This window comes from Apodemus sylvaticus, chromosome X, assembly GCF_947179515.1.
Source record: "Apodemus sylvaticus chromosome X, mApoSyl1.1, whole genome shotgun sequence".
Classification (NCBI taxonomy): domain Eukaryota; kingdom Metazoa; phylum Chordata; class Mammalia; order Rodentia; family Muridae; genus Apodemus; species Apodemus sylvaticus.
This window is the reverse complement of record NC_067495.1, coordinates 116,563,617-116,586,587: the sequence shown is the minus strand read 5'-3', so window position 1 is coordinate 116,586,587 and position 22,971 is coordinate 116,563,617. Positions and strand designations below refer to the sequence as shown.

Sequence of the window (22,971 nt, the reverse complement as noted above, 5' to 3'; positions counted from 1 at the left end):
CCTCCTCTCTCACTTCCTCAACCCACTACAATCTGGCTTCTGCCTGCCTCCTGCTCTCTACAACATTCTCTCCAAGGCCTGCAGTTGTGGGTTGGTGGCCGATTTCCCTTGTGGCTTGATTTTTAGCTTTGATTTTAATGTGAAACATTGACTTGGCTTGAGACACCCCCTGCCTTCAGCTCTCGAAGTATTGGCCTGGCCATCTCTCTCTCTCTCTCTCTCTCTCTCTCTCTCTCTCTCTCTCTCTCTCTCTCTCTCTCTCTCTCTCTCCCTTTCTGTCTTGCTTTCAAGCTCATTTTCTTCAGCTTCCTCCTCTGGTTGGTGCTCCCTCAGGATTCCTCCCACAAGCCTCTGCTCTTTCACGCTCCCATGTCTTTGTTCTGGTTCTTTCTATTCTCACAGCCCTAATTAGCACCAAGATATCTGATGAATCCAAAGCTAAAACTTTACCATTGCGCTCTGAACCTATTGATGCAACTGCACCCTGGACATTTCACTCAGACATTTTATGGTTGCCTGGTCTGGAAGCTCTAGCAGTCTGCCATCTCATCCTTCTTCCTCCTCCTACTTTTCCAACATTTCTTGTCGCTATTTAAGTTCTACCATCTATCTAGTGGCCCAAGGCAGAAACTTGAATCAGATTCCTTTAGGGATATATAAGAGTTTTTGGTAGGGTGGCTGGAGAGGTGGTTCAGCAGTTAGGAGCACTGACTGCTCTTTCAGAGGTCCTGAGTTCAAATCCCCAGCAATCACATGGTAGCTCACAACCATCTGTAGTGGGATTTGGTGCCCTCTTCTGGTGTGTCTGAAGACAGCTACAGTGTACTAACATAAATAAAATAAATACATCTTTTAAAAAAAAACAGCCATTCTTGTTTTTTAAAAAAGCGAGTTTATTGTATATCTTAAGCACTAAGATTCAAAGAAAGATGCTCTCTAGCGAAGAAAGACACACTTAAGAAAGTAGGTAAGTCTGAGCAGAGACAGCTGCCCAGAATCAGCCTTGATTTCCCATCCCCAAGTCCTGAGAATTCTGCAGCCCTACTGTTGGGCCAGAGCTCTCCGATTGCTACCAGCCTTTCACATGAAGAGCCTTCTGTTTCATGCTTGAATTGCTGGAAAATTTCATTTCTAAAATAGCCAAGTGGACTTTCTCACGTTCTGACTGATGGATACATATCCACTTTTTAAATATGCCACCCAAAGCCTGTCTTCTTTTTCCAGACTCAGGAACCTTCCCTCTCACTCTTTCATAGTTCACATGATGTCCCCAGGCCTGTTCAAGTATGGCCACATCCCCAGGAACACCAGTCTTCACTTGTGTCTTTCTTCTGTCTTCGGAGCAATGGCCTTCACCATGCTGACTCCTACTTTAAAAAAAAAAAAATAAGTGCGGGTCAGGAGCAGTGGTCTTGTCCTGGGCATCTCCCATTACACCCTAAGTTCCTTTACGACAGGCATGGTGGCTCTGGGTTCTAGATGCTGAGTAGCTAACATCATGCCTATTCACACTGGTCACATAGGTGGCAGGGAAAATCTCAGTAAGTATTCAATGAAGTTGTAAATCAGTGTGGTCAGTCTCAGAGCCAGGGCCTGGCAGTGCAGGGCAACGGGAGGGAGGGAGGGAGGAAGGGAGGCCTTAAATGAAGAGACAGGAGACCCAGCTTCTGTTGTCAGCTACGCCTCTAACTAGGTGTGTAATCTTCAGACTTCTCCTCTGTGAGCCACAGTTTCCTCATCAGAGAGAGAGAGAGAGAGAGAGAGAGACCGACAGAAAGACAGACAGAGAGAGAGAGAGATTGTTAGTTCCTCTGGCCCCTCCAGTAGCTCTGTAATATTGCTGTTGCATACCAAAACAGCTGTCCTGCCCCACCCCACCCCACCCCTTTGTGTTTCTCTCTTTACATTTCTCTGTCAGAATTAAGGAAGCGAGAATGGGGGAACTCAGGGAGGGTGGTTGGGGCCCATCTTCTTGACCAGGGGCTGCCCCAGAGGCAGTGGACTTGACTTGATCATATCTACAGTTTACAGGAAACATATGAGGCGAAGAGAAATGAGTTCCTAGGGGAGCTCCAGAAGAAGGAAGAGGAGATGAGGCAGATGTTTGTCCAGAGAGTCAAAGAGAAAGAAGCTGAGCTCAAGGAGGCCGAAAAAGAGGTAAGTGTAACTATGGAGACCAGGCAGAAAGGGAGGAACGCGGCAAGAAGGGCCACAGCCTTGACAGAACTGCCAGAAGGTAGAGGGGCTTGTAAGCTCTGGGCAGGACTCGAGTACACTTCGGACAGACAGTGAATCTGATGACATCTGTGTCATCTTGACATTTGTTTCCTAAGGATGGGACATTTTCTCATACTGTTCATTATTTAGAGCCCCTTGCCATCCAACATGGTAGCCACTAGCTGTAGGTGGGCATTTCTTTCAATTTGAATTAATTCATTTATTTAGGTTTTGAAGGACGGTTTCTATATGTAGCCTAGGTGGACTGGAACTCACTGTGTACCCCAGGCTGGCCTCAAATTTTAGATACTCCTGCTTGAGCCCCATGAGTCCTAGGATTGCAGGTATGTATTACAGTGCCCCAAAATATTTTTTATTAAGTGGCAAATAATAATTGCATATATTTATGGAATATGACCTGTAACTTTAGTAAGCATTTATAATGTAGAATTATTAAATCAGACAAATAAATCAGTCAGTCGCTTCATATGTTTATCTTTTTAGTTCTGTTGGAAGCGTTTAAAATCTAAGCCTAGTCTGGTTACCAAGCCTATAATCTCAGTATGGAAGAGCAGAGCAGGAACACAAATTCAAGGCCTGCCTAGGCAACTTAGTGAGATGCTGTCTCCAAATAAAAAACATTGTAAGGGTGGGGGGTAAGAATGTAGCCCAGTGGTAGAGCTCTTGTATAGCATATTGAGGCCCTAAGTTCAAAATCCCCAGTACTGCTAGGAGTTAGGGCATTTAAAAATCTATTCTCAAAAAAAACAATCTATTCTTAGCCATTTTTAAGTACACAATAAATGTAAAGCTTAACTCCTCTCATTAGCTCATTTCTTTCTTTTCTTTTTTTTTAAGTCAGGGTTGGGGCATAAGATTTATTTGTTTGTTTGTTTGTCTGTTTTTTGAGACAGGGTTTCTCTGTGTAGCCCTGGCTCTCCTGCAACTCACTCTGTAGACTAGGTTGGCCTTGAACTCAGAAATCCACCTGCCTCTGCCCCCTAAGTGCTGGGATTAAAGGCATGTGCCACCACTGCCTAGTTCATAAGCTCATTTCAAATGTTCAGTCCTTGTGCAAGTGGTTCAATACAGCTCTTAGTGTTGACTAGCACGGTGACAGAGCCTCTCCAGCATCACACAAAGTTCTCTTGGGCAATGGAGGACTTGTAGTCACAGAAGGGTTGATCCTTTTCCCACTTCCTGGACATTTGGAGTTCTGTAGAGACAATCATTTTCATGGTTGGCCTGCCCTGTCCTACCCTCTCTAGGAACTGTAGGGAAAGGAAGTCCTGGGCCTTCTTAGAGAAAATGGTGAACTCTAAAATGGTGATAATGGAAGCATTTTCTGTTCACTTAGATTTCCTACTCTGTTCTCTTGATTTTTGTTTGTTTGTTTGTTTGTTTGGATGTCTATTTATTTGTTTTGGGGCTAGGGATGGAACTCAGGCATTCTGCATGCTAGATAAGTGTTCTACCATTGATTGCCACACCTATCACCTCCATCTTGGTTTACAGTAGAAAAAAAAAAAGTCACTGCAGTTCTAGCTGGTTTTGAAACGAAGGTCTGATGGTCCTTGAAGCACAGGCATTTTGAGCTGGCCAGATGTCTCAGTGGGTAAAAGTGTTTGCCAGTCAAACCTGACAAACTGAACTCAATTCCTGGAATTGGCATAAAAGCTGGATGCCAGTGGTGCCCATCTGTAATCCTAGCACAGTAATGGTGAAATGGAAGGCCAAGACAATAGAATCATCTGGAAGTTCAGCAGCAGCTAGTGTAGAGCATGCTGTATGGCCGAGACAAGATTGACACAGGGTGGAAGGAGAGAACCAACTTCCCAAAGTTGTCCTCCGATTTCCATATGCATGGTATGACACATGGACATACCACCACCACAACCACCACCACCACCATCACCATCAATTTTTATCTTATTTTATGTGCATGGGTGTATGTCTTGTGTATCTGGTGCTCAAGGAGGCCATAAGAGGGCATTGAATTGATCCTCTGGAACTGGAGTTCCAGATGATTGTAAACTGCCAAGTGGGTGCTGGAGATCAAAACCAAATCTTCTAGAAGAGCAGAAGTGCTTTTAACCATTGAGCTACCCCCTCTAGCCCATAATAGTAATAAGTTATTTTTGTAAAAAATATAAACATATGCAATTATTCCTTTAAGCAATGGCTTCCAAGGCTCCTATACCAGTTCATCTCTGGACGCCAGAGTAATTGGCCTAAGGTACAGTTTTGAAATATCAGCCAGTGTTTTCCCTTCTGGGCCCTGGTTGCGTCTTTGATCTTGTGATAAAGATCTACCTGAGAAAAACAACTTAAGGACGTTGGCTTTGGCTCACAGTTCTGGAGGTACAATTCATCCTGGTAAGAAAGCCTGGTAACGCAAGCATAATGCAGCTGTGATCACTTTGTGTGAGAGGAGGGCAGGGACTGTTGGTACTCAAATCAGTTTCTCCTTTTAATTCAGTTCAAGACCCCAGCCCATAGAAGGGTACCATCAACTTTCAAACTGGGTCTTCCCACCTCAGTTATCCCAATCTAGATACTCTTTTGTAGACACACCAGAGGCTAGTTTCCATGGTGATTATAAATCACCCATCAAGTTGACTGTCAAGATTAGTCATCGCTCCCCTCAAAAACATAAACAGGGGACATAATTAAGCTCCAAATCTCTTAACCTTTGAGTTCCTTTGACTCTCCAAGGTTATCCCCAAAGCTTGTGACAAAGGTATTGGTTTTATTTTAGTTTCACTTTAAGAAGAATAATGTTACCCACTACCTTTAGGAAGAGCGGTATGGGCACCTTAAAGAGAAATGAATAAAAGTTACAATGAAGTAAAGCTCGGTTAAAGCAACTGATGCTTCCCTCGAGTGACTAGAAGCTGGTTTAGAGAGCAAGCTGGTCCATTGCCATACCTTACTAGGCACCAGTCCCAAGTGCCCACAGCACCTAGACAACTGACCTGTAGTCTGCCCCGCACATGCTACAGAGGGAAACATTTCCCCCTGAATCCCCAGGAGAAAGAAGAATTATGCTCGGTATATTTATTAAGGTTATTTTCTGCATCCTAGTAGTGTGACTGCTTGTGCTTCAAGCTCTCTGATCCACTTGTCATGGTGGCCTTGTCTCTGGTTAAGACTGAGGTCTCAGGTCTGTAGAGATGGCTTAGCAGTTAAGAGCACTTGTTGCTGTTGCAGATGACCAGGGTTTCGTTCCCAGCTCCACGTACGGTGACTCACAACTTAACATATCCTCAATTCTGGTTCCTTTTTTGTCTCTGTGTTCAAGGGCAAGTATCCCTTTGGCCAGCTTTGCTATGGCTCACGTATTGACCATGACCCATGGGGAGATGCCTCAGTGAACAAGAGTACTTGCCCTGCAAGCATGAAAACCTGAGTTCAGATTCTCCAACACCCACATAAAGAGCCAGGCATGGTTGCGCATGCCTGTAACTCAGCCTTGAGAGGCAGCTATAGGTGAATCCTAAGTTATGTTTATCCAGGTGGTCTTTACATATGGGAGATCCCATTATATAGTCCTCTAAAGACTGGGTGGACCTGGAACAAATGCCTTTATTGATGAGACTTTTGGTTTTCTCATAAAATGGACATAAAAGCAGAACCCACTTCAATAGTGTTGTAATCTAGGCAGGGTAGCATATACCTGTAATCTCATCACTCAAATGGCAGAGACTCTGATCTTAGCTGGGCTGGGGACAACTCGCTGCTGCAGAGGGACTCTCTGTAACCTCCTGTGGCCCTCTGGCAGCTGCATGAGAAGTTTGACCGTCTGAAGAAACTGCACCAGGAAGAGAAGAAGAAGCTGGAGGATAAGAAGAAATGTCTGGATGAAGAAATGAACGCCTTCAAGCAGAGAAAGGCGGCGGCTGAGCTGCTTCAGTCTCAGGGCTCTCAGGCTGGGGGCTCACAGACTCTGAAAAGGGACAAAGAGAAGAAGAAGTAAGTAGCAGACTGCTCTGTGTGTGTGTGTGTGTGTGTGGTGTGTGTGTGTGTGTGTGTGTGATCTTTCTTTTCCTGCTCATCCCTACCCCTTCCATCCACTCCATGGCACCGCCGAGGGGATTGGCGGGCAGGTATGAACTGCAGGCTGCCAATTACACTCGGATAGTGTCCATTGCCCCTGTAGCGCCCACGTTGGAGTTGCTAAGAGAAGGAGGGTAGTGGTCCCAAAAGTGTAGCTTTTCTGTTTGACCCAGCTGGGAAAGCTCTGCAGGAAACAGACCAGAAGAGATGTCGAAGGAGAAGACGTCGAAGTAGAGCAACAGAAAGAATAGGCAGACCAGGATCGTCCCCAGACCCTAGAGCAGTGGTTCTCAGCCCGAGGGCTGAGACCCCAACCAGTCCTTACACAGGGATCACGTGTCAGATATCCTGCATTCCCAAGATTTCTCCATTATGATTTGTAACAGCAAAATTCCAGTTCTGAATTAACAACCAATGTTATGGTCACCACAACATGAGGAACTTTATTTAAGGGTTGAAGCAGTAAGAAGGTTGAAAACACTGCCATACATGTTCAATATCATGTGGCTTACAGGTCTGCTTGCTCCCCCCAAATCTGAGGGGATGGGGGCCTACAATCCAACCCTTACTCGGCTTCAGTTCTCAAAACCTGTGGGAGGTAAATGCTACCACTGAAGGCTGCACCTTGTGTCCCATCTCCCATTCCTCTGCTATACCTCTTCGTGCTGGCTGCTTAGTTAGGCCCAGCCTGGGGTACTAAGAACCTAGAGGGGAGTCTTCAGATGCCAGGATCCATTTTCAAGCTCCGGGAATGGTCCTGAAAGCATTTGTCTCTGTAAATGTTTGGTGAGTTAATAGTTCTGCCCAGTCTCTCCTTGCATAAATTACCATTCCTCATTTTCAGAGCCAGAGAAGAAGGAAATGTTTCTGGCAAGAAAATACCCAGAGGTTCCCTTGTGCACTACGGTTGTTTGTGCAGTAGGTTCCAGGGAACTCCAAGACAGAGTGTTAACAATAGCCTCTATAAAGGATTCTTAAGGTCCCAGGATACCCATGGTCATGACCTTCTATTTTGGGCCACTAGTTTGAGTCAGTCACTGAATGCTTCCCAGAAGAAAGAACAATCTTTTTGCCTCGGTCCTGGGATTCTCACTGAGGAATCACACCATGAATACAAACTATTTACTAATTCAAGGCACCAGGTTTTGCCATCTTATTATCCAGTTTGACTACCTAATATGTAATTTGAACATTTTCACCAACTTGGTCCAGAGAATTGTTTTTTCCCAGAAGAGAATATTAAAACTACCAGCCAGTACACCACTACAGTGGTGGTGCACGCCTGTAATCCCAGCACTCTGGAAGGCAGAGGCAGGCGGATTTCTGAGTTTGAGGCCAGCCTGGTCTACAGAGTGAGTTCCAGGACAGCCAGGGCTACACAGAGAAACCCTGTCTCGAAAAAAAAACAAACAAAAAAAAAAACCCAGAAAGAAAGAAAGAAAGAAAGAAAGAAAGAAAGAAAGAAAGAAAGAAAGAAAGAAAGAAAGATAGATAGATAGATAGATAGATAGATAGATAGATAGATGGTGGATGGTGGTGTCCAGCATGGTTTACAAAGTGAGTTCCAGAACAGCCAGGACTGTTATACAGAGAAACTGTCTCAAAAACTAAAACCCAACCAACCAACCAAACAAACAAACAAACAAAATCCCTACATATCAATAACTTGGGTTTTGTTGTTGTTTTTTTTGGGGGGGGTGTTTTTTGGTTTTTGGTTTTTTTTCCTAGTAATGTTCAGCTAGTAACATGGAAAACCTCTTTGGATCCACCATCTATTAACTTACCAGTAATAGTATATTAGTTATACTAGCAGAAAATAATTCATACATACCTTTCTGGAGTGGTATGGGTGGAGCCCTGAGCTCTACACATTCTATGCAAGAGCTCTACCACTTGATCGGCACCCATAGCCCTGGATTCTTCTTTAAAAGATCAGAAATGTCTGGGGTTGGTGACAGTGCCCTTTTCCAGTTCTGAGGTGAGAGAAAATCATGATGGAACACGGCGCCTTACTAGCAATCAGAGCTAGCACAATAGCCTGTCTCCATCCATACTCTAATGACCACAGGTCTGGGCATCTTATGCATCTCTATAAGCAATTTGTTACCTTCTGGAAGATGTCACTAAATTTATGCTACCCTGCTCCCATAGTACATTTGCTGGTGATGATTTGGGGAGGGTAGAGATTGTGGTAGAAATGTTTTTTTTTTTCCTAAGACAGATTGTGGTTGGATCTGATCAAGTTCCAGATTCAGTATTTCCTCTGGATGCCCTCAAGGAGACTAAGAAACAATACCACTGTTTCAGGGGTGTCTACCAAGCCACCCACACCTGTTCCCTTTTCTGTTTCTCCTAATCGCCTTAGACTGCTAACATTTCATTATTGGTATTAATTCATAATATTGGATTTCTCCTCATGCTCAGTCCATCTTCACCAGTTCTTACTGTTTTACAGTTAACTCTGCTGTTTGCTGCATGCTGCATGACACCCAGGGTCCTGGTAAGCTTATTAACTCTAAATAATACTGGCAGTGGCTTCTCCAACATACCTCCCCAAGTACTTGTAGCACTCATAGCTAACCATAAAAGAACTGGCTTCATTGGACCTGCTCATTTCTTCCTGAGACTTAACAGTATGAAGATGTAATCTGACTCTGGTTTTAAGTGGAATGCCTGCCTGCCTACCTGATTGGAAGTGTGTGTGTGTGTGTGTGTGTGTGTGTGTGTGTGTGTGTGTGTTCAAGAGCATTTGCAGAGCTTTGCTGCTGGAACAACTGTGTAGCATAGGTAAGTAGGCAGATCATGTGACCAACATGTAAGGTTTCAGTTCAGATTGTTTCCATGAAGAGTCATAATCATGACTTTCAAAATGAATTGGGATGAAGTGGGAAACTGCTGGGTTCACAGTCCCTACCTACAATGTCACAGTCACTATTGACCCCACATCACACCCCAAATTTAGGAATGTGCCATGAGAAATTGCTTTTATGTCTTCCTCTAGTAACTGGTTCTTATCTGAGGGGTTCAACTCTGGTTTCTTTTGATTATATGCCCTACCGTCAAACTATAAGCAAAGTAGAAAACAAGGAAGGGACCTCAGATATACAGGGAAGTCATTACATTTGGTTCCGTGAGGGCTAGCGAGATGGATCAGCAGGCTTTGGTGGTGGTGCTTACCTTTCACAGAAATCCACTTAAGCTTAGCAGCCTTAGCTCAATCCCTAGACCACATATAATAGTGGAAGGATAGAACCAACGGCTAAAAGTTGTCCTCTGATCACACTACACCATGGCATGTGTGCCTACAAACAACAATAATAAGTTAATTTATAAAAATTTAATTCTGGCTCTGGAGAAGTGGTTCTCGGTGGCGAGGAACACTTACAGTTCTGCCAAACGAGCTGAGTTTTATTCCCAGCACACATACATTAGGCAGACCACAATGGCCTGTAACTTTAGCTCCAGGATATCTGACAACTTCTTTTGGCCTTTGTGGGCACCAACACACACACACACACACACACACACACACACACACACACACTACGTTTAAAATGTAGTTCTGTAAGAAAGTACGAGCATCTTGAAAATCTCTGCTAAAGAGGTAAGCAAGTAACTCTTAGTAAGGATCCCTGAAGGCTAGTGCTTGTGTCTACAGAAGTACATAGAATTGGTCCGTGCCATCACAGCTTTTACAGAGAGTGAAAACAGTTGTCATAGGATAGAGGAAAGCAATGGTTAAGCACCTTTTCTCTACTCTACCAAAATCGGATAGTGAAGGGAAATTGAATGTAAATGCTTTTCACAACACACTTAGATTGATTTATTTTTAAAACTCTACTATGGAAACTTTCAAATGCAGAAGAGAAAGGATAATAGTCCAACTCAGCCCCATATCCCTGGAGCTCAGTCATCAAAGAACCATTGGCATACAGCTAAGCTAGATTCTGCAATTACCTCAGACATGCTGGATTATTGCAAGGCAAAAGCTGTATCGATTCATGTGTAAAATACATAGTACATATTTCTAAGAGAGAAAGATGCTTAAAAACAAACACAGTCACCATTGTCGCACCTACAAAATCAACAATAATTTGCTAACATAAAATGTCTAGTTGGTGTCGGGCTTACTCCAGTGGTCTCATGAATTGCCTTACTTTGTGTGTGTGTTCGTTTGTTTGGGTTGGGAACTACAGCATTGAGAAGATGTCCCCTGGCTAGACCATACAGTGATTTACATGGAGAGCCTGCTAATAGTCCCACAGCCAATGGCTGCAACTGTTGTACTAGAGACTTCAGGCAGTTGGCAAAGGTATCCTCCTTCCAAGCAAACCCTGGCAAGGAAGTCCATCCAGGCTTCTGAAACAGAAAGCCCAGGAAACTGAGCCAAACAAATGCATCCTAAAAGAACAATTAAATGATTTGCTGCCTGCTTCAAAAGCAAGTCCTGGAGCCCCTACTAAGGCCCTGGCATCACATAACAGCTTCCTATTTAGGAAGACTAAATTACTGAAGTCTCTGCTCCCCACCATAGTGCAGGTGCCTAGCTATGGTCTGACATATAATAGGAGGTCAGATCATGTGGAGTTTCTTTGTTCCACCATTTTCAATGAGAGAAGGACAGGTATATTCTGGTGAATTCAATGTTGGCAAATTCAAATTTTGCTGTACACTGATTGACACAATTTCATTGAGATTTCCTTGAATACATCTTTATTAGTGGCCATCCCTAAAATGAACCCTGGAGAACTATAATCAAAACTTCCCAGTTGGCAAGGAAGACTTCAATATATGAGTCTTTGAACAAAATATATGAGTCTTTATAGCACACATCATATCTAAACCACTAAAAAAAAAAAAACTTTCTTCGGGTCATAAACAAGGATTTAGATACATAGCCAAGAAGTTCTCTGAGACAAGACTCTCCCAGGGATAGGAAAGTCTTGAGTAGGTATCTCTTATCCTGGATGTAATGATACTTTCTTTACAACCACAGGCACGTCAGTCTCTTCTTATGAGACATAAGGACCATTATAGCTTGACCTTGTCCCACAAGGAGACAGGTCAAAATGTTACATGGACAAAAGCCACTGATGGGCTTCTGTAGTTCAGGTTTACAGGTCACTGCTTGAAACCCAACCCTGTCACACACTTGACAAGCAGGTATTGGCTTAGGGTAGCAGTTAGACAGCTAAACTTGCTCTGAAAAGACTGCCAAAGTTGAAACCTCAGCTTCTTTTTCTGTAGGTCAAAGGGCCTGTGAACCTGATGCTGTATCTGATGGCCTAAGGTCACCAGAGACTTGGTATTCATAGACAAGGTTGTCTGGATGTGTGTGTGTGTGTGTGTGTGTGTGTGTGTGTGTGTGTGTGTTAGAGAGAGAGAGAGAGAGAGAGAGAGAGAGAGAGAGAGAGAGAGAGAGAGAGAGAGAGAGAGTTGGCAGGCTGTTTGTCAAGAACAGATTTTAAAAACTGTGTGGGTTTTGACCTTTATTTTGCTTTTTAATACCACTACTATTTAATAGTATTTAATAATACTACTGCCATCCATGTTAGAAAGCATTTTCCCAGGAGCCAGCGCACAAGACTTTAAGACCATCTAACATAGCTATTCTACTTTATCTATTAGTTATGACTTAATTTCCTTCTGACATTTTTGGTCCATCCATCCATCCATTCATTAACCCCCCCTTCTCTTTTCATTTTCAGTTTGGGCTTCCTGTAGACGCGCCCTTTCCTGTGCAACAGAGCTGGGCCTCCCTCTCTTTATTTCCCCCTTAACATGCTTAGGGGGCACACACCCTATGCCTTCCCCTTTTCTTCCTTCAAATGTTTATAGAAGCCTGAGAGTCAAATGGTGATGTCTGGCCCCTGACCAAGAAGCCAGCAATCGCGTGGCTTGGAGATACATTCCATACCTCAGTCCCTCTCCTAGTCCCCTCAGCCGTCTGCGCCCCCACTTCCCCCATCCGTCTTTGCCAGACTCACGTGTTTACAGGTCACTGTTTGCCACATTTTACGTGCCAGCTTCCACATTAGCATTCGACCAATACTTGTTTCCCTGAAGTATTTCCATCCCCCGGTCAGGGGTCAGAACTGTCCCCTCAGACTCCTGCATCCTAGTCACTGGGAATGTTCTCCCACTCCTCTAATGCCAGGAGCCATAGCCCCTTATCATAGGATCTAAAAGAATGGCCGGTGATGCCTATTTCTTCTCTCATCTTAGTCCAGCCCTTCCTGGATTCCCTTTACTCGGAGTCAGTTTACACAAGCAGTGTTAAGTTAGCCACACATTTACCCACACCAAGCCCTTCCTATACAAAACTCAATTGCTGGGGCAGATAGTGTGTACTCCCCCTCTCTAATTCTGGGTACCCCTACAGACACAGAAGGGAAAATAAACCGGAATGTTATCACCAGCCTAGAGTCTTGATTGATAGAGTTCAAGAATAGTAATCCCAGTTTGTAAACTGGTGAGCTGATCACAGAATCTAGGCTTGGGGTTGTCTAGCTCAGTATTCTACTCTCCCCGGTGAATGAAACGGAAGGTTGAATCTGCATTTGCACACGGGCCACTTAAAAGAGGAGAGGCTAACGCTGGACGGAAGAAAAGTGGCATTGTCACTTGAAAGGTCATTTACTTTGGTCTAAGGATTTGACATTTTAAAAATATGGTGGTCTTAAGTTTTATAATGGGTCCCACCTGATTATGGCTTTTGGAAACCCTTTGAAGTACAGAGCCTTCCACCTTCAGGGCCAGGAGGCAGAGTATGGCTTTTGGTGTTTGGCTAGTGACAGAGCAACAGCTAGAGGCGACCTGGCAATGATCTGTGGCTAATATGGCGTCTCTCTGCCCTTCCTTTGCAGTAATCCATGGCTGTGTACTGAATAGTATGCCCCGCTACAGCTGGACTGGACTCCACTTAGCCTTTTAATCGAAGGTTCTTATTTTAACTGACAACTTTTTTTTTTTTTAAATGGTGCCAGACAGCTGGGCCCTCCACCCGTGCTCTGGTACTTCAAGAATTTTGTCTTTTTTAGGTTTTTTTGGTTTTGTTTTTGGTTTTTTTTTTCTTTTGGTTTTTGTTCTTCTGTGTTTTTGCTTTTTTGTTTTGTTTTTGAGTTCTGCAACTTGCTTCTGCCTTCCAGTCCCACTGACAGGGCCCATGACCTTCTTCTTTTTTCTTGTTATAAAGGTGGCTGTATGATCACTACCTCTAAAAAAATGCAAGGTGATAATAAATTTGCAGGCCTTCTGAACTGTTACAGAAGGGCAGGGGCCACTGTCTCCAATCATAGTTAATAACTTGAACTAAACCCAAAGCAAGCAATGTGCACACCTTCTCTTTTCTTGTTGGCAAAGGGAGAAGGGGGTTTTGCCACGAACTGGCCCGTGGCCAGAGGCAAGCACCAGGTGACAAGTGAGCTAGTCCTTCAGGGAAAACCGACTGGAAGTGGAGAATTTCAGGAAACCCTATGCCCTAGAGGCAAAACAAACCAAACCTCGCTACCACCTAGAACAGAAAGCCCTGAAGCAGAATCTCCAAGTTGCTCAGATACAATCAGTAGTCCGGAGAGTCTGGCTACGAGTTGAGGCTTCTGGGTCTCCTTGAGAAAGGCCCCTTATTCGTAGCCATCAAGTTCTGTTTGTTTTTAAAACAGGTTCTTACTGTGTAGCCCTGGCTGGCCTTGAAATCACAAAGTAGACCAGGCTGGCCTGAAATTCACAGAGATTTGCCTGCCTGTATTTCCGGACTGCTAAGGTTGAAGGCAAAAGCCACCACACCCAGCTGCCTTAGGGCTTTTAATCCACCTTCCCAGATTGCCTGCGGGCCAGAAAGGGTCACATCCTTAAGAAGGTCTTTCTTTTGTGTTTGTATATAAACTCCCTCTTTGAGGCTGGAGACCTCAAAATACTTTTCAAGTATTTGAGCTACACAGCCTTCTAAAAGCAAGCAGAAATTGTATATAAAGTGAGGAGGTTTTTGATCAGCATGGCTGATATACCCCACCCCACGCTGTAGGAGGATTTTGACACTTAGAGAAATGAAGGGACTCATCTAAGGTCCCACCGCTATTCCTTGGCAAAGCCTAAGCAAAATTTCCAATTTCCTGTCTCTGGGTTCCCAATCCTTTTTACCAAGGCATCCAAGTATTTATGTATCTTCCTGGAGGCAAGATTTTTTTGTTGTTGTTTGATGTTCGGAGAAACCAGTGTTAGATGATCCCGAGGGTTCTCAGAGAGAAAAATAGGATGGGGTGGGGTGGGTAGGCACGGGTGAAGAGAAGGCTCCAGGCCAGCTGCCATGATGCTGGATGATCAGGTAGCTGTAAGTCTGGAACAGGACCAGCTTAGTGTACAATTCACTGGTGCACTGTGTAATCAGGGAACTCAGGTAGATATAAAAAGCAATCGAACCTATTAAACGACGATGCTGAATTTCATTGAGAAGTTCTTCTCAATGGAAATGGGAAAAAATTTTGTCTTCATTTGAAAGTCTTTAATTAGTACAATTGTTACTATTAAAAAAGAAAAAGAAAAAAACCCTCTAAGTTCCCTGTTTACTTCTAGTGAAACAAGAACCACTCATTAGAAATGGTCTATGATTTTCCAGACTGGAATGGAATGGCTTCCTGAAACACACACACACACACACACACACACACACACCTTCCATTTCTCTTAAACCAAGACATCTGCTTTTTCCACCTGGTTTGGATTTTTTTTTTTTTAATCATTTGGCATTCACGTTTGGCTGTTAATATGTGCTTATTTTTAAATTAAAGCAAGATGCAATTAAACTGGTGTGTGGTGTTCTTCAAACCTTCTCTACAGATTTTCCCACGGCGGTAGCCCTTCGGGACCTGCTCCTGCCTTCTCAGAAGTTACTCTGTTCTGCCTTCCACTGTCCGCTCCCCTTGCATGTCACTGTCAATGTCCTTTCTCCTTAGCTAATTTCATGTTTTCTCTCTCTTTCTCTCTCCCTCTCCAGCTTTTTTTAACCTTGTCTTCAGCAGCTGTACTAAGTCTAAAGGAGAAGACTGCCATTGTAGAAGAGTTAGTTAGGGCTCCATACTGTCTCAAGCAAGAAACCAACCAGTCCCCCTCCCCTACAACTGCGCACATATACACCACACTCAACAAGTGTACGTGTGTGTCCCTGTGTCCAGGCAAGAAGCTCTCCTCTGACTTACATGGTGTTTCACATGGAATTGTCTTGTCCTAAACTCACAAGGCAGGAAAAGAATCATCAGAGCTGGAAATGGACCAAATGTAACCTCAGAGAAACAACAACAGGATCACTCACCCAGGTGTTAAGTGACTGTGGCAGACCTCAGCTATGGTGGTGGAAGCGCCGTTCACGAGGTTTTGAGTGTTATGTTGGTTTTACTAATACAACAGAAACGATTTTCTGGTTCAATGGGTTGACTGTCTTCAGACATTATTAAGCTGATTCTGAAGATGAAAGAGAAAGTTGAGTGACATTTGCATCTTCAGCATTCACAGACTTTCTGCAGACCCCAGCAAGGTGGGGGAGAAATGGAACAATTATCATTCAGCTGGAGAGAGACGTCAGGCGGGGCTTAAGCTTAGTTCAGAACAAAGTTTCTCCACACAAACTTCCAAGGGGCTATGCAGGTTTCACAAGAGGTTTCTGCTCAGCTTGGTATCTTGAAGGAGAGCTTTGATGGCGGTAAATCTGCCTTGGAATCATTGGCTTCACTTATTCTCTGAATACCATGTGAATGTGCCCATTCCTATCTGTCCATACCACAAACACCAACGTTCTGCTGTCTCGTCTCTTGAGAGAGCCTTTTTGCATGTTTTCCGGAATCTCTGTTTGTTTTTCCTTTCTTCTCTGTGGTTCTTTTTTGCTCAAATGTGGGCTCAGTCACTGCCCCTCTGGGGCTTTCGTTCTCCAGAAGATACATCCTGGAACCAGCACTGTTTAGCTCATCGTCTTTCTAATGTCCATGTCAATTTTCAATAAAATTCAAAGAAATGCCCAGTAGTTCCATGATCTTCTCCCATCAGTTGGGGGCGTGGGTCACTACAATTTGCTTTAGGAATGGGTGGCCACCTCCCAAGCGGATAGATTGGGAGGTTCAGAGAGATGACCGGAGCCCACTAAAGCTTCCTTAGTGGACTGTCATGCCCCTCCTCCTGTCTTTCTTCCCCCCTGAAATTCCCATGGGACAGGGTGATATTAGCAGGCAGTCCTAGACTTTCCCTTTAATTAGTGCTGGTTGTTTGACAGGAGAGGAAGGATGAAGACAGAAAAATGGCATTCCACAGAACAAGAACAAAAACAGCTCCGAGCTACTTCTCTTATTTACTACATGTGATGTGAACATTTTCCCAATTTCATGAGGTGAAAGACATTCTGTAGATACTAAGCCTTGGGTCTCTTAGGGACGCCTCGCATCCTCCCAGGCATTACGGTAGGCAAAGGGAAGAGTGGTTCGTTTTCAGAAATCTGATTGTGAGTGAATTGGGGCTTGCTTCCCCCAGCTTCATTTGCCTAATGAGCAAATGATGAAGAAAGGACCAAGGAGTCTTCTCTCCGGAAAACCTGGAAGCCTCTGCTTGGATATTAGAGCAAATAAAATTGACCAGCCTCTACGCAGCTCACACACTAGAGGGCAGCAGAGTAAGAATATGTTTGCTTATGACGTCACTGAACACTGATACTCTGAAAGTGTGGGAAAATACAGGATCCTTAACCTGTTGGAATAGTGGGAAAGTTGTGTTAAGAAAACCACAGGCGGCCTGGTAATACAGTAAGGCATCTGTTGCCAAGCCCAACTATTTGAGTTCGATCCCCAGGACCCACAGGGGGAAAGGAGAAAACTGATTCCTTGCAAGTTGTTCTTTGATCTCCCCACACGTGCCCTGGCACTTCACCCTACACACACTTTGCCTCTAACTCCCACCCCCCACCCCCCCAAAAAAAGAGAAAAGAAAAAAGAAAACCAAATACTGAGTTTGAAGCACTAGGGTTCCGTTTCCAGTGGGTAAAAGCAATAAAATCCAAAACAAGGGATGGTGTCAAATTCTTATAATCTCAGCATTCAGAAAGCATCTGGAAGAGGATGTCTTGTTTGACCAAACAGGTAAGTCCAATACCAACCTGGGTTACATATCCAGATCTTGTCTCAGTAAACCTGGCAGGTTGGGGGTTGGGCTCCTTGAGAAAAGAAGAATACTGGTAAATCCTTCACAGAACTAACTGAAAACAACAAACAAAAAGTATTGGGGCATAAGGGCCAGCAAGATGGTTCAGCAGGAAAAAGCACCTGCGGCCAAGCCTAATGACCTGGGTTTGATCCCTGGAACTTGCATAGTGGAAAGAGAGAACTGACTCACACAAGATGTCCTCTGAATTTAAGTCATATGCATCATGGGGGCAAATGTGGATGCAAACTCGATAAATAAATGATTTTTAAAACAACAACAACAAAAAAGATCCGTGGGTAGAACTGGAGAGGTGATCTATAGGTTAAGCGCACTTGCTGTTCTTTGCCGAGGATAGGGTTTCTAGCCTCGCTAAACAAAGCGTGTGTAAAGAAGTGTGTGTAAAGAAGTTTGTGTGTGTGTGTGTGTGTGTGTGTGTGTGTGTAAAAGACAGGTTCTGAATATGTTTATCCTAAAGTAAATATTTTTTAAAAACCCTGTCCATTCACTAAATGGGGTGCCCGGTTTTGGATACCTCCCATTGAGAACCAGTTTGCACTACGGCTTGCCTTGTTTGGACTTTAGAATGTCCTTGCCCTAATGGGGTTGGGAGGTAGTTCAGTTGGTAGAACTCTTGCCTGGCACTTTCGGCCCTGGGTTCAACCCTCTGCACAAAATAGAACCGGATGTGGTGGCAAATTCCTGTTATACAACACTGAGGAGATGGAGATAAAAGGCTCCTCGGGAGTTCAAGGCTAGCCTTGGCCATTGTGTAATGTTCCACGCCAACTTACATTATGGGTAATAAGGACATTCTCTTCTCTAACCACAAACGTAAACTCTGGCAACTGACTCATTCCATCGTTACACCATTTTAATCTACCAAGTAATTTTTTTACATAATTTCCCTTAAATGCAGTATTAGTCTAAAGTCATACATTTTGCTTTGTCTTTAAAATCTTTAATTTGTAACAGAATTTCTTTCCCTTTTATGACATTGATATTTTTTCTAGTATTTTATTTTAAAATTCTCTCTCTCTTTCTCTCTCTCCCCCGCCCCCACCCCCGTTGTGTGTGTGTGTGTGCCCATGGAGGTCAAAAGAGAGTGTCTGAGCCCTTGGAGCTGGAGTTGGAGTAGGTTTAAGTGTGCTGGGAATTGAACTCTGGTCCTTTGGAGAATGGTGTGCATTACTTAACCTCTGTGCCATCTTCCCACCCCCAACACTGATGTTTTTAAGGTCCTGGTTTTTTTGTTTGTTTGTTTGTTTGTTTTAAGATCCAGGATGTGGGCTGTCAAGAGAGCTCATCCGTCAGAAGTGCTTTGTACATCATCCTAACAACCTGAGTTCAGTTCTCAGATCTGAAGGTAGCAGGAGCAAAGCCAGTGCCGAAAGGTCGTCTGACTCTCAGAAACGCACCCTGGCACACAAGCACCCACACGTGGGATTCATTTCATTTGGGGTCAAGGCGCTGCCACATACCTCCACTGCATAATTACTAGGCCTGTTCACCCTCTCTTCCACCAACAACCTTGCCACTAAAACCTTATGTGGAGAAACTGTAAATCCCCAAACACACTTTGCTCCTTTTCAAAAACCCTTCTAGATTTATCATGTTCATAGCTTTTGCCTGTATGAATCTGCAAACCGATTTTCACTTTCACCTCTCCATCCACTGCACAAGAAGCACAAGACTTGTCTTCAGTCTCACTTACCTACCTAGCATCACTGGGCAGTTGTGGCTTTCTATAATGAATGTGCTTGTCAGGCAGTTGGTTTGGGATTTAATTATTAACTTTCAAACTCAGCACACCGAGTGATGGGCTCCATTATGGCATTTCCATGAACCCAAGTCATTACACTTTGTTATTATTTGTCCCCCACCCGAAACCATCCACACACACACACACACACACACTCACATACTTTTCTCCTGTTGGTTCCCTTCCTCCCCAAGTACTCTTCCTTTGCCTTTCAAGTCATACTTACTCCATTTCTCATTCTTTTTCCTTTGCTCCTCTCTTGAGAATTTTTCCCTTCCCTCCCCATGTTCCTCTTTGGATTTTTATCTCTCTCTCTCTCTCTCTCTCTCTCTCTCTCTCTCTCTCTCTCTCTCCCTAATGTTTTTTAGTTCGTTACTGTTCCTAATTACGTTGTGCTCAGGTTACCCAGCTGTAGCCTAATTGTAGGTTTCGGATTATTGCTTTGAATCCATTAGTAAACATTCCTCAAGTGACTTTGTGGTAGGGAACACTGCGGTCAAGAACCCTGTGGGATGAAAGGCGAAGTGGAATTATCTAGGAGAAGGAAGTGGACTATATCGGTAGGGGAGGGAGGACAAAGGCAAGGGGGTGTTCAGTGCACACTGTTCGCTCATGGAAAGCTAAGAACTAATACATACATGTTTTTTTTTTTTTTAAAAATCTGGGCGGTGGTGGTGCACGCCTGTAATCCCAGCACTCTGGGAGGCAGAGGCAGGTGGATTTCTGAGTTCAAGGCCAGCCTGGTCTACAGAGTGAGTTCCAGGACAGCCAGGGCTACACAGAGAAACCCTGTCTCAAAAAAACCAAATCCAAAAAACCAAAAAACAAAACAACAACAACAACAACAACAAAAAAACAGAATTTCGGAGCTGGAGAGGTACACATGGTTCCAGCCGCAATTTTGGTGGAGGAATGCCTTGTCGGGCGTTGGTGGGAGGAGAGGTCTTTGGTCCTATGAAGGCTGGAGAGATGCTCCTGAGTGGGGGAAATGGAGAGGAGGTAGATGGGAGTGGGTTGGGTGGATGGGGCATCTTCTTGGAGGCAGGGGGAGGGAGGATGGATTAAGGGTTTTCTGGGAGGTGAGGAAACCAGGATAGGGTATAACATTTGAAATGTAAATGAAGAATATATCCAAAAAAAAAAAAACAACAGGTTAGCTGTAGCATTTATTAAAGGGACTCCTGGGGAAGAGGTCACAGATCATGCAAATTTTCTTCTGTTTTCTTATCTAGAGATGATACAGTTCATAATCTATCATGGGAATCATAAACATAATGGCATTATGATTGTTCCAGACAAATGAGCTCTTTTTCTTGTCTCTCCGGGAATACAGGGGACTGAACCCAGACCTTAGGCAAGCTAGGCAGGCACTCTACCACTGAGCTAACATCCACAGTCCACTAGATGGCCTCTTAGACCACTTTCACTGCTCTGCATTTTGTAATTCAAAAGTCAAATTGTAGGCATTTGTTTGTTGCTTGTTTTGACCCCCACCTTCCCCTCAGCTACTGCTCTCTGGAAACATCCCTATGGATACACAAAACGTTGTGTCTCGTTAATGCCCTAGGCAATGTTTTTCATCATTTTTTTTTAAACAAAAACACATCATTTCCTCCTTTCCCTTGCATGCTCTGCTCTGAACCCCCTTGCTCTCTCAAATTCATGGACTCTGGTTCTCTCTCTCTCTCTCTCTCTCTCTCTCTCTCTCTCTCTCTCTCTTTCTCCTTAATATACAATCTGCTCAGTCTGTATAATGTTATTTGTATGATTTAGTTTGACAAGCAAAATTACTCATCACAGGTGCTAAGATCCTATAGCAATTTTATATTTTGAAAATAATACATAAGAAAGATAGGTGTTGGGCTGGAGAGATGGCTCAGCGGTTAAAAGTGCTGACTGCTCTTCTGAAGGTCGTGAATTCAAATCCCACCAACCACATGGTGGCTCACAGCCATCTGTAATGGGATTTGATGTCCTCTTCTGGGGTGTCTGAAGACAGCTACAGTGTACTTACATACATAAAATAAATAAATTTTTAAAAAAGATAGATATTTACTCAAGCTTATCCAGAAATTCAGTGATAAGTTTGTGAGACACACATCGACTTAAACATCTAAGCTAAGGCCACAATGTTCTATACAAAATGAGTTTTGTATGAACCTTCTATATAAGCCAACTTAGGAAATGGATTACACACCTGTTATTCAGGACTCTATAGGAAGTTGCCCAGTATAATTATAATTCCTTAAGTAAGAATGGTTTGTATGGAATATAATCATCTCTCAAAACCAGCCATATTTGAAGTTTATACCAAGAGGAAAAATGGAAAATATGGGTGTTAGAAACAACTGTAACTGGTCCACAGAAATAATGTAATTTCAGAATTAATTCAGCTTTCTGAATTAATGCTAATATGGAAGTCTTAAACTTAAATGCAAATCTGATCAAGATTTGTTCTGAAGGAAGAGGAAGGAGTTTTCCTTTTTCTCAGAGTTAAAGAAAGATGTCTTATACCTGCAATACTGACTTTGATGAGGGTTGTTAGCATAGAACATGTCTTTGCTCTTTAGTGCTGCTATAAATGAGGCTGGATAGCTCAAGAGCTGAAATCTATTTCTTAGAGTTCTAGAGGCTGGGAAATCCAAGACAGCAGATTGCTGGGGCAGTGGTGGTGCACACCTTTAATCCCAGCACTCTGGGAGGCAGAGGCAGGCGGATTTCTGAGTTCAAGGCCAGCCTGGTCTACAGAGTGAATTCCAGGACAGCCAGGGCTATACAGAGAAACTCTGTCTCGAAAAGCCAGAAGAAGGAGGAGAAAGGAGGAGGAGGAGGAGGAGGAGGAGGAGGAGGAGGAGGAGAGAGTAGCCCACAAGTCCTGTGTCCTTTTCTGTCTTTGGTGTGTGTGATTTTTTAAGATGGGGGTCTCACTTAGCCCAAGTTGGATTTACAGTTACTTTGTAGCAGCAACTAGCTCTCAAATGCAGAGCTCACACTTGTCCCCTACACCTAGATTAAGAATCCCCCCTTTAAGATTTATTTTATGTGTATTAGTGTTTTGCCTCCATGTATGTATGTATAACACATGCATGCCTAGGACCCACAGAGATCAGATGATGGCACCAGATTCCTCTAGAACTGGAGATATAAATGGTTGTGAACCACCATGTGGGTGTTAGGAACACAACTCGGGTCCTCTGTAAGAGGAACAAGTGTTCTTAACCACGGACCCATCTCTTCAATGCCTTCACAGTGGCCATTAAATTTCAGCAATTTTGAATTTTGAAGGGGACATAGCCATAGAAGCCTGAAATGAATCAAATTATTAAAACACAATCACCTTATGATGTAGATTCTAAGAAACTAGAATGGTGCAAAGAGAGACATCCATTCATCTGACTAACCTACGGAGTGCCCACAGGAGCCAGAGCAGGCATTAAGAGCCAAAGAGGAACTCCCTGTTTTCTTAGAGTGGATATTTAACCAAGGGAAAAGGGAGTCTGTTGTTTTAACATTTTTCTTTCTCAATTTTTTTATTGGAAGATTTAAAAGACACAATGCTAACTTATGAAAGATATCAAGACCTAAATTAAAATATCACCATTGAGTGGAAATAGTGACATGTGTAGAAATGTGCAAAAGCAGAATACAATATAGTCTACAACATTCATCAGAAGTGGAGCTACATCTAAAAGGAAATTTGAACAGCAGTTCTTAACAAAACATAATTAAGAATTTATGGTTTTTTCATAATAATTAGGTGT

General features: G+C 43.5%; 1 protein-coding gene across 7 annotated transcripts in view; it reads left to right on the top strand.

The window, feature by feature from the left end:
• Window positions 1–15,290, top strand: part of Septin6 (septin 6) — a 74,719-nt gene extending 59,429 nt beyond the window's left edge. Inside the window, exons 8-11 of one of the 7 annotated variants that reach the window (XM_052171892.1) lie at window positions 2,025–2,157; window positions 5,999–6,189; window positions 8,712–8,773; window positions 13,140–15,074. In XM_052171892.1, coding sequence (XP_052027852.1) covers window positions 2,025–2,157; window positions 5,999–6,189; window positions 8,712–8,773; window positions 13,140–13,207 — 454 coding nt within the window. In that variant the 3' untranslated portion in view covers window positions 13,208–15,074. Of the gene's footprint in view, window positions 1–2,024; window positions 2,158–5,998; window positions 6,190–8,711; window positions 8,774–11,981; window positions 12,692–13,139; window positions 15,075–15,265 lie in introns of those variants that run through there. The other 6 variants (XM_052171897.1, XM_052171891.1, XM_052171896.1 and 3 more) reach the window with 6 other exon arrangements.
• The last annotated feature ends 7,681 nt before the right edge of the window (window positions 15,291–22,971 follow it).